Here is a 12,242-nt window from a genome sequence, read left to right as displayed (position 1 = left end):
AAATTTCAACATTATTGCATTTTTCATTTAGTTTGGTTTGCTCCCACACTGTTCTTATCAAGCGCACAAATGTCACGCTGTTGACGCTGTCCTTTGACTATTGGACAGAATATGGGAGGGAAAGAGCCTTTTTTGAAGAAAGTCACAGACTTAATGTATTATTAGCTGCATTTTCCCACTTTTATTGATCCATTAGTCTCCATTCATTCATTAAATAATTTAAAAACTTTGTTGTTTTTGTGTAAAGCCACTTGCAACTGTGTTATGTAATGGTCTGACCATATTTTTTGATAAGGGCCTTTACTTCATCCTTAGACCACGTCTGTCCATTTTTCAAGCCTGCTGCTACCTTGCCTGGTGTCAAATTTCCGCCCAAAGTCAATCCAGAATGTGCTGTGTTTTGCTTTGTTCCTTCCTTTGGTTTGGACTGCTTAATCACCTGCAGCGAACAGAACTCTAGTGCAATTGGAAGCAAACTGAGACCCCTTTAGCGGTTCTTTGGTCTGCACCAAAGTTTGTTTGAGCATTCACACCAGCAATAAACAGACTATCTAACAAAATGCTCCAGAGCCTCCTTATAGGGATGTTTGTGCACACTCAGTGACTCTGAGGCTAGCAACTCTTCAAAAAATAATATTAAATCAAGTCGAAATGTGATTTCATGCACTCACCTCATTTTCCTTAACGTGTGCGTAACGTGGCTGAAACAGACGTTTGAGGAGGCTGATAAGAACGGAGATGGTCTCCTGAACATCGAAGAGATCTACCAACTTCTCCACAAGCTGAATGTCAATCTGCCGCGCAGGAAGGTCAAACAAATGTTTCAGGTCAGAAAATGAAGCCTTTACAGTTCATTACGGTCCTATAAATACTTAATATCAGCAATCATCCCTACAATCATACGGTAATAGATTCAGAAACCATACGAGCATATTTTCTGATGTATACCCATATCACTGAATTGAAATGTATTACTAAAACCCAACTTACATATTTGAAGCCCTCTCATTAAAAAAAAATTAGGTTTGCTTTCATATGAACATATTAAATTCCTTGTACATAAATATTTTAGATCACTGAAGTCACATTACTGTTGCATTTTTTATTTTTATATGCATCTGTGTAATTCAAGAGAAATATTTCATATGTTCATACGCGAGAAAGACACTTTTAGAGGAAAAAGATGAATTACTGTGGAGAAGGCCACTTCAATTTTTAAAACAGAAGTCACATTGAGTAATGATAGATGTCTAATGGCTTTTCTAGTGTGGGTTATAGTGTGAATTAACACTTTTTCACTTTCTTCCTTTTATCTATTGTCCACAAACGCAAATTTCCTTTTTGCTCTAACAGGCACGATTGACTTTGAACAACCATCTTAATTTGATAGTTAATTATGAGATCAGAGAGTATTTCTTTTGATCTATTAATTTGGATCTGGGTGAGTCGGACAGTTTTGAGGGGGAGGGAGGCAGCTTTCGGTTATCCGTCACAACCGACAACCTTCAAAAGCAGGTGTTCAAGAAGCTGGTACAAGAGTGATGACCGGAGTGCAGGCTCACAAAGCGGAGGCTGAGAGGTTATATTAAAAAATATAGAAAAGAAATCAGATGGGCACTGAAAGGACCAATGAATGCACGACAGAAGGACAAAAACGGGGGTTGCAATACAAGGCAATAAAAGCCGTCTGGCTCTGACGACTAATGGAGGGAGGAGACACATTATCATTGCAAGGTCGCTAAATACAAATGCTTTGTCACAGCCCTCAGCGTCTGACACTGTCGCACAATGTACCCTTTAGTGTCTGTATGAGATACACCAGGCCTTTAGTTAGCTCCAATGTAAACTCATCCGCCACAATATTAGACGCTCAGAGCAAGTGCTCCAGAAGTCAAGTGATAGAGCGGTATATAGATGAATAGGTCACATAGGCAGGAGGTTGGTGGGTCAAACACTATACTTAGAGATGTCTGTCCACGTCTTGCGGGAAACCAAAAGACAATCATGTCTTATTCACATAACAAATATGAATACTTTATTTTTCACATTAATGAACAACGATAAACATCTTTGTAAATATGCCGGATTATAGCAAGGCTGCTAATTTGCATCCGTAGTCCCTAAAAAATTAAAAATAAATACAAATATAAAAGACAGCAAGTAAATAGGTAAGATACAAATAGAGGAGACAACACACACACAACACATACCAGACCCAGACAGGATATAACTATGCAATAAAAAGTAATGTTCAAGTAGTCTCAAGTCCAGTTAGTGGTCACACTTTTGTTTCACTACTGCTTAAATGAACACAAACCATTCTTCTTTACTAAACCTAACCAAGTAGTTTTACTGCATAAACATAAAATACACAACCTTACCCATGTGTCGCATGTGTTTAAAACTGAGATCATAGTCAAATGTTTTAGATTAGTCCCAGCACATTAAAAAGAGATGCCAAGCATCAGTATTGGACGATTTGGGAATGAAAACGGGTCGGCAGAGACTTGGCTGGTAAAGTGATATTTTTGGGTGGTAGGTGAGGAAATGCAGTGTCTGATAGTATGGGAGAGGTTAGTCCTGTATTACAGGGAAATTATAGTCAGATGACGATAAATTACATGAAACCATGACAAGGAAGGCTTAAACTGGGCAAGATATGAAACTGCCACAAGGCGCCCACATCTCAGGTTACAGAGTAAATCTGTGTTCAAATCTTAATATTTTAATAATCTGAGCATATATTGTGCCTCTATAATGAAATACACCCTAGAATAGATTTTGTTTCTTGTGTTTGTAGGGGTCCAACAACACTTTTTTTTTGCCCTGAAATAGTAATGAAAAGGTCTTAAGTTCAAAACTGTTTGTCAAGATTCAAAATGGGTCTTGTGACGACCTGTCTACAGAAAATCTCAAACTCTTCAGCTCAAAGTGATCTTAAACTATTGTTCTTCTAATGTGTTTTTTTAATTACAATTGATAAAACTATCCAAACAAAGTATTCCCTGAAAGCCTCCTCTTCTCCGCCACAGCTGTTTAGAGTTAATGCCTTACAGTTTTTTTATCCCTCCATAATGGGCTATACTATAATTTTGCTCTGTAAAACAATCCACTCTTTGGGTTCGGATTAGATGGGAAATTTCATTAATTTATCTCTTTCCATTTAAGCATGGGCAGATAACAGTGTTGCAAAGCGGAACAGCTTGTGCGGTGGCTTAAAGTACCGTGAATCTGTTTGTTTTCTGTCCATGCATTTCTGATCAAGTCCATCACAGTGATTTATCCTGTTGGTCGTGTGTAGATTCTGTCTGTGATCGAGTCCCCAATGCGCACGGCGAGCTCATTAGGGGAGTGTGATGGAGGCATTAGCCGGTATTATTAGATTTGGTGTGAAGACGATGGGCCCCTGTGAGATCCAGGTAATATGAGACGCTGGATCCCAGCAAGCAGGCAGAGCGAGGTGGCAGGACAGAATAAGCAGCGAGCCGTGCTGTGTGTGTCCTCGGGCAACGTGTAGCGAGATATGAGGTTAGGAAAGAAAAAAAAAAGGTTGGAGTGGTAATGTGTTTGTGCCGTGAAGACTGTGCGTGCCTGCCGCTGTGAATTTCTGCTTCTATCAGTGTGAAAGAGAGACACGTGACAAGAGAGGGGGAAAAAACAAAGATTTTGCACAGCTGTGCATATCTTTACAGCTGACCAGTCTAGACTGAGCATTGACTGGTATATTGAGCTGGTATTGGCTCATCACTTACAGTAATGATATGCTTTTGGCCATGTAGTACAGCCTGATTATCTGAATGCATTAGATCACATTGCATAGTTCACTCACATTCATCCAGTCTGACATTGTGGTTATGTTGGGTGATTTTTCTTTTTAGCAGGGAAGGTCATGTTGTTTTTGCTTTGTCTGAACCAGTCCGTAGTGAGTGACATATCCATCCCACCATTCGGCAGAAGCTGCAGTTGAAAGGAGCAGCAACTAAATGTTTTTTTTTTTTATTATAAATGCAGAATTCAAGAGTAAAAATATTTTCCTAAAGCAAGGTACACAGGTAATCAGTCCAGAGCAGGTATCTAAAACAGCATTGAAAAAAAACATGGAAGTAAGGTATAATAACTCTGGGAAAATACAACTCAAAAACAACATGATGAAAACATGCGGAAATTGCTGAAATGCCTAGCAAAAACAGTGAAAACAAATTGGTAAAAGGCAGAAACAACAACAAACAAGGAGAAAAAGGTGATTAGACACACATGAGGGCTACGATATATTTGTTATATTTTCTAAATTTCGCCACTCCATTCGAATATTATCAGCCAGAATAGCTGTTATCAGATGTTGGATCACTATCCAAGCTGTTTCCATCAACAAATTTCTATATGCATTTTGAAGATTTGCATGAGAAAAGCTTGATGGAAACTTTTGAAATCACAATTATTTTTACTCTCGCTTGAGGTGTTTTTTGTCTTTTTCGAAAAATATTAGTGCGCTACAATTTTTGCGCATAAGTTCTGATGTAGCAAACATTTAACTCACATGACTGATCAGCTGTTTCTGCTCTAACATGAAAGAACAATTATAAGTTCATTCATTCATTACCATTAACCGCTTATCCGCAATTATAAGTTGCCATCTTGAATCTAATTCCTGACGACATATTTTCTCTCATGGGTGGCTAAGGTTGTCCAATTAGAAACCTTTTTTTTATGATTTTTTTCTCTTGCTCAATTTCTACTTCTTCTGCTGTTTACTGACGGATTAGCCTACAACAATACATTACACCGCCATCTTCTGGCCAAAGTATGTTTATGCAGCTTTGTTTATTTGCTCTTAACCACTTGATGGAAAGGTCCCTAATTCACATTTTCTTTAAATCGACATTTCAAAAATTCGCTTCAAAATTTGGTACGACTTTAATGGAAACATCGCTTCAGATGAGTTTTAAACACATGGTTAATGTTGTAAATGAAACTACTATACTACTATAAATAAAAAATAAAAATAAGCATGATTGGTATTTAACTTAAATTGTCTTTGAAAGTTAAAATAAGTCAATTTTGAACCCTCCTGCAGCTGACCAGTAGAGATAGTTGCACTGTAACAAATTGCTGTGTATTTACGGTGTATTTACAACAGAATCCTACTGTATTTTAAAATAATTGTAAAATGCTGTTAAATATTCATCCCTCACATGAAAATTAACAGTTAAATCGGTCAATTAACAATAGATAACTGTAATTCAACAGCATTAAACTTTAATATACTGTTTGATGAATTACGATAAATGCCCTGTAAAATAACCCCAACACCCACCGTTACCCTACAGTCATATACTGTAATCCAAAATACGATAATATACTGTTAAAATAAATTATAGTACTATGGACTGTAAAATAACAGTTAAATACTGGCGTCCCTGCTGCCAGTATTTTACTGTTATTTTACAGTGAAATTCGTTACAGTGTGGTCTGACCATCAGAATATAACAGTCTGAGATGTTGCACTGATCGCATAACGCTTCCTCATCCTCACAGGAAGCAGACACAGATGACCAGCAGGGCACGCTGACATACGAAGAGTTCTCCGTCTTCTACAAGATGATGTCTCTAAGGCGGGACCTGTTCCTGCTGATGATGGCGTACAGTGACAGGAAGGACCACCTGACAGCAGAGGAACTGGCCAACTTCCTGCGCAACGAGCAGAAGGTGAGAAGTCACGCCGGTCTCTGGCTAGAGCCAATAAAATACTCAGCCTGTGGTGTTAAACCCGACACATTTTTATGATGAGGTGTCCAAGCTACTTTCTCAGCCGTTTCAATCTGAGATCCAGCCACACAAAAGAGATTGATTTTGTTCCTTTAGTCTAACATGTAACTGGCTCTGTCTCAGCTGTCTGCCCAGAGGAATCTGCTCCACTTAGCCAATCTATCACGCCTAAAATTGGTTTGTCTCGTGGGAGCCCTTTCTTGTTCTTTACACTTTTTCTTTGCTCTTTTTTCTTTCGGTGTTTTTCTTTGTGTTTCTGACACACTCTTTTCTCTCTTACACTGCGATGGTGTCATTTTTCATCATGCTGTATTTTGCCGCCTCCAGGCTGCAATACTCTGCATTAATACTGTTTTCAGATGTGCTGCTTGTTTGACATGCCTGACAATTAATTTAATGGCAACACAATTACGCTATGAAGATGGGAAATTATTTTGACTCCATTTAGCATTTACACTGGAATTAAATCATTATATACTACGCCTCAAAGAGTCTAATAACATATATTGTTCCTATTTTTTCTCTACAGATGACCAATGTGACTCCAGAGTATGTGGCAGACATCATTGACAAGTTTGAGCCGTCTGATGAGAATAAACAAGAAGGAGTTCTGGGGATTGAAGGTAACTTTTTCCCATTTCCTGTCTTCATTTTCACTTGTTTCACCTTTTCATCCTCCTCCCTTGTATCTGTCATTGCTCACCATCACTTTGTTCATCAACTACTGTAACATTCTCTCAAAACAGATCCCACAATCATGAACTGATAAAGTTTATGCCATTATGGAGTGTGGAGTATGCAGTTGAACAGATGGTTGGGCTTATGATTATGAGACATTGGCCAAAATTAATACTAATTGCTTACACTTTTGATAACACTGAATGATAAGTGGTGTGCTGAGTGTGATTAACAATGATGAGAAATGAGAATAAACACTACATACATACACTCACCGGCCACTTCATTAGCTAGCATGGTGTACATAATAAAGTGGTGGTGGGGTCTTCTGCCACTGTAGCCCATCTGCTTTAAGGTTTAAAGTGCTGTGTATTCAGTATTGGTCTTCTGCAGACCTTGGATGTAACGAGTTTGAATTACTGCTGCCTTTCTATCATCTCCAACCAGTCTGGCTATTCTCATCTGACCTCTGGCATCAACAAGGTATTTTGGCTCACTGGATATTTCTCTTTTCTGGACCATTCTCTGTAAACCCTAGAGACGGTTCTGTGTGGAAATCTCAGTAGATCAGAAGTTTCTGAAGTTCTCAGACCAGTACTTCAAAGCCGCGTTCAAACTTAAATCACCTTTCTTCCCCATTCTGATGCTCGCTTTGAACTTCAGCAGGTCGTCTTCACCATGTCTACATGCCTAAATGCATTGAGTTGCTTCCATGTAATTGGTTGATTAGATATTTGTGTTATTGAGCAGTTCAACAGGTGTACATAATAAAGTGGCTGCTGATGCTATGAGACTTATTTAGCAAAATGAGTCCCAGTGAAATGGAAGTTAGAGCGTCATTAGCATCTATATATGTATATGTTCCCCAGTGAAATTGGATATTTAAGTGGGGTACAGTTATTAGGAGCATTTAAATTAAATTTCAGACACCTCTTCCTATCTTATGCTATTTTTCTCTGGCATTTTCCAAAAACTTCTACTGAAAAAAAGAATTATAGAACCCTTAAAATAGGTCAACAAAACAAGATGAGAACTCAACTAACAAACCTGACACAATAGGCTGTGTTGTATGTGATTTAAAGTGACTGCAAATGAAAGTAACTACATGATGAAGCGTGTGCAGGAGGGTAACCTACATTAAATCAGTTGTGTGGCAGCAGATGCGGCCACCACAAACAGTGAAGTGTGGTTTTATGTGACTGGTGTGGTGAGCTGGTCGCCTCATTTGATTTGATGAAGTTTTATTAATGCCCCTGAGTGCAGGATGAGTCATTAACCTTTGAAACCATTTTCCAGGAAGAGAAAAAAACAAGTATTTTGATGTAAAAAACAACAACCCCAAAACCCTCTAATACTGATTACATATATTTCTCAGTCAATGAAAAATTAGCAAACCTTTAAGCAAACCTTAAAGATCTTAGGCCTGCATATAATGCTTAATTTTGGTTTTAATAACACTTGTCATTTAACGACAAAATTGAAATTGAAGTATATAATTTTATCAACATTATTTTTACACTTTGAAGCAAATTTACCAATTTGGCATATAAAACCTGTGATAATTATGCTCTGAATTTCACCCCTCATAATAAAACCTTAAATCCTAAATATAAGAGTGGCTGAAAGATTATGAACACATGAATGTTTTGGGATTCTGTCTTTGGCGAGTGTTCGTCTCTGAGTGTCGTTTTAAGTGATGCCACATGCAGCTGAAGGGTGAGCTTAAGGGAGAAGAAGGAAGTGAGGATTGAGGAGGGTAGCTGGAGTGAGAAAATTGGGAAGTCAGAATGAGGGCGGTGGGAGAGAGAAAATGAGAGTGTGACAGAAATGAGAGGAGTGAGTGTGGAGAGAGGAGATGAGAGAGGGGGAGGAGGAGGAAGAAGGGTGAGACTAATCTTGTTGTTGGAGGCATGAAGGCTAACACTGTGTGTGTCTGACTGATCAGACCAGTATACCTGCAGGCCACAAACGTGTGTGTTTAAACATACACAGATGTGACAGTGATGCATCAATAGATTCAACATATATTACAGCCAGATGAGCTGTTAGCTACCATATTTCACGTCATACAGTGTGCTGTTGAAATTTAGCCATGGGATCATGGCGAAACTGTGTGTAGAGTCTAATCACTGACTTCCTATATGAAAAAAAAAATCTTTCCGATATCCCTCCACAGTCTCATCCACTGCTCCTTCTCCCTTGTCTGCTTTCTGGCTTATATCCGATTTTCCATGCTCTTGGTATTCTTGTCTCATTTTTATCCCTCCTCTCTGCATGAAAGGATGCTTTCTTCCATCTCACTCCTCTTCATGCTTTACCACCTAAAAAAAAGATGCCTGTGTGAAGTATATGCACCAGCAGGGTGGTTTCAAACCTCATCGCTCTGGTTTCAAACCACAGCGCTCTGGTTTCAATGTGCTTAGCTGTCATCCTTTGGTATTTTCCTGGAGATCAATATGCAAATGAAGAGAAACGTCGTAGATGGTACGGTGTTTGAAGCTGTTAGAAGATGCATGATGTGATCAGGAGGCTGGGAGTTAGGGATAGAAATGTTTTTGTGTTACAGAGTTCACTTTTATTTTAGGATATTAAATCTTAATTTCAATTTTGATGCAGGAGAGATTATGAAATGCTGCATGACAAAATACTTCCTCTATGACCTCTGCAGCTCATTTCTCCACTTCATTATATAATTTTTTTAATTTACTAAACAGTCATGACAATGTATGGTTTCATTTTAAGCAGGTACTATAATTACCATGTTCACCATCTTAGTGTAATTTGTTAGCATGCACACATTTGATGAAACATGTCATGAGTTTTGCAAATATGTGGTCAATATTGGGCAGTTTTCCAATATTGCAACATAAATATCTGTACCTAATTAAGTGCCTGCCCATTGTTAGCATGCTCCCCCCTCTGCATCCCCTAGCAGAAGAGAGAGTGCAGTTGAATAGTTTAATATGTTTGCCTTGTCTGTCTGACTCATTGATATTTTATTTGACTGAGGTTTGAATCTATGTCACTGACACTGGCTCTAGGAGCCTAATTGTGCTGTCTATTGATTAATCCATGGTGCTGAAGTAGCAGAGTTGTAATAGTTTTCCTATTAGTTAAGTACCTCCTTTCTGACAGTTTTGCCCATTATAGGATCTATAATATCCTCTAAACTATATAGCTTGAGGGTTTTTTTGAAGTTTTTTCCTTTGAGAAATGCCTTCAGCGCTGTTCTTTGATCTTCTTTCAATAAATAAATAAATACTATATGTGCACAGAGACATCATTATATGCATCTGTATTCCTTCAACCAACAAATGTATCTATCTCTGTATGTATTTAGATAGAAAGCTGGACATGAGTGTGGTTTATACTGGAAGTCACTTTAAATCGGACAAATATTGGATTTTCTAACCTAGTTTTTCTGCATTCTTAGAATTAAATTGATTTAACATTGCCATCTTTCTACATCCCCACACTGTGGTTTTCATCATTTCAGAAAAACTTAATAAAATATGTCAGTAATGGCTTTCCCCCCAAATAATAACAAGCAACTCCAAATAGAAAAAACATAAATTTCTGTCGAATTATTTGTGCTTTCCTGAATAACAAATTCAGATTTGGGGACACCCTAATAAATACTCTCCAGTTCTGATATAACTGATGCTATTGCAGCATCTGAGCTCACCTCTTAAAGGAAAGAACAGTTGCCTCTCTGTGTTGCTATATACACCTAAACCTCTCCTGTAGCTGCCTGTAGCTCTTCATAGGATGCTGTTGGGTCAAAAACATCATTAGAACCCTAATAAGATGAATTTTCATGTATTCTTGTGATTAAACCCCCCCAACATTTTTCCAATAATTTTGTTTTTTTTCCTTCAGGTTTCACAAGTTTGATGCGCAGTCCAACTTGTGACATTTTCAACCCTCTGCACCACGAAGTGAATCAAGACATGGATCAGCCTCTGTGTAACTACTTCATCGCCTCGTCTCACAACACGTACCTGACGGGAGACCAACTCCTCTCTCACTCCAAGACCGACATGTACGCCTGGGTGCTGCAGTCCGGCTGCCGCTGCGTAGAAGGTAAGCATACATTGGAATATGCCAAGCAAAGTTAATCTGACATGTGCATAAGCCTTTTCCATAGAAGACATTTTGACATGTCACAGCAGGGAAAGCAAAGGTGTAAATAATAAAATTAAGCATGGCTGAATTCTATTGAGCTATTGCAGTTTCTGGTATGATGGTGTGATACATTGCTGTCATGGCTTACTGGGATGCTTTAATGCAACAAAGCCATCTTTAATGTTATTAGTAACACCTGTGCTTTTCCTGCTATGACGAAAAAAGCCAATTTTAATCAGATGTGCTGGTTCGTAATCATCATAAACTCTGTTTCTTCCTATATTAAATGGTATCACTTTTTTGTGCTAAAAGTAGAATAAAAAAATCACTGTTGAGATTGTTCATGGATGTTTACGACTAAGCAAACTTTTCTGTTAACGTTTTAAAATTTAAACCCATTTTTGCTATATTTATGTTGGGTAATAAACTTTAAAACAGGCCCACAGGTGCAGTAATACTGAAAAAACAACAACCCAGTAGCACAATTTTGCAAATGCTATTGCTTGAACATTACTTGCATTCACACTATTTAGTGTCTCAGAATAATTTAACACCAGTGTTCGTTAGGAGAATTAAAAACAGCTCATGCACCAAGTACAAATAAACAGACTGTTATTCTGATATTCAAAGCCAAAGTGTGAGAAAAGACAGAAAACTGAGAGTGGCAACACAATGCAGTGTTTTATTCATGCATCAATTTTTCTGTTGTTTTGCTTTTTCCTGCAGTGGACTGTTGGGATGGCCATGATGGAGAGCCGATGGTTCAACACGGCTACACTCTGACCTCCAAGATACCATTCAAGTCTGTTATAGAGACCATCAATAAATATGCCTTCATAAATAACCAGTGAGTCAAAGCTCCCTATAGTATATATATACAGTATATATGTATCTGTGTGTGTGTGTGTGTGTGTGTGTGTGTGTGTGTGTGCAATTGAGCATTTGTGACATTTTATGGAAACTAGACACTTCCATCATCCCATAGGTATAGTAAGGGAGGAAATGGCCCAGAATGCCAAATACAAATGTTTATTTCTCCTTCAGTTTACTCACTCATATAAATCTGTCTGAAACATCATTTCTGCTTGACATTCAGTAGAGCAAATCATGTTCTTCGCTTCAGGGCAAACCACACAACACTCCTCTTTTTGCACACACACACACAGATTGTTTTATTGATTGTATATTGTCCTCTTCTGTTTAATTGTGTTGTTTTATGGTCCACACTGAGATGAGATATAATCGCATCAGCTCACTTGTAAAGAAGCTGCAGAACTATATTTTTCCTCATTAAACCTCGTCGCAAACCAACATTTCTCACACTGCTAAAATTAAATATCTATGAATTTGATGGAAGGTTTCCCCACAAGCTTTAACGAGAAAGTTGCAACATTTAGACAGCCAGGTTGGTGTTTTTCAGAGAACACGGCGATTCCTGGCAGTAATTAGCACCTATTACTCAACCATCTGCTTAGCGGCGTTTCCTCCGGCTCCCCGAGGAGCCACTGTTTGTCTCTGCTGGGTCCAACAATACCCAAACAAAGTGAAGAATGATGCAGCTTCCTGCTGCCATGTTGGCTCGCTTTGACATCTATTGCAGCTACTTATGAGTACAGCGTCTGTGTTATGAAACCATTTATTTAATTCAGAGGTACAGACAGTGTTGGAGAAGA

General features: G+C 38.3%; 1 protein-coding gene across 4 annotated transcripts in view; it reads left to right on the top strand.

The window, feature by feature from the left end:
* The window catches only part of plch1 (phospholipase C, eta 1), a 59,747-nt gene that overhangs the window by 21,448 nt on the left and 26,057 nt on the right, over positions 1-12,242 (top strand). For all 4 annotated transcript variants that reach the window (XM_059331532.1, XM_059331533.1, XM_059331535.1 and 1 more), the window contains exons 4-8: positions 698-827; positions 5,536-5,706; positions 6,296-6,389; positions 10,324-10,527; positions 11,296-11,416. In XM_059331532.1, coding sequence (XP_059187515.1) covers positions 698-827; positions 5,536-5,706; positions 6,296-6,389; positions 10,324-10,527; positions 11,296-11,416 — 720 coding nt within the window. The remainder of the gene's footprint in view (positions 1-697; positions 828-5,535; positions 5,707-6,295; positions 6,390-10,323; positions 10,528-11,295; positions 11,417-12,242) is intronic.

The sequence above is a fragment of the Centropristis striata genome, chromosome 4 (genome assembly GCF_030273125.1).
Source record: "Centropristis striata isolate RG_2023a ecotype Rhode Island chromosome 4, C.striata_1.0, whole genome shotgun sequence".
Classification (NCBI taxonomy): Eukaryota; Metazoa; Chordata; class Actinopteri; order Perciformes; family Serranidae; genus Centropristis; species Centropristis striata.
This window is presented reverse-complemented; position numbering and strand designations above follow the sequence as displayed.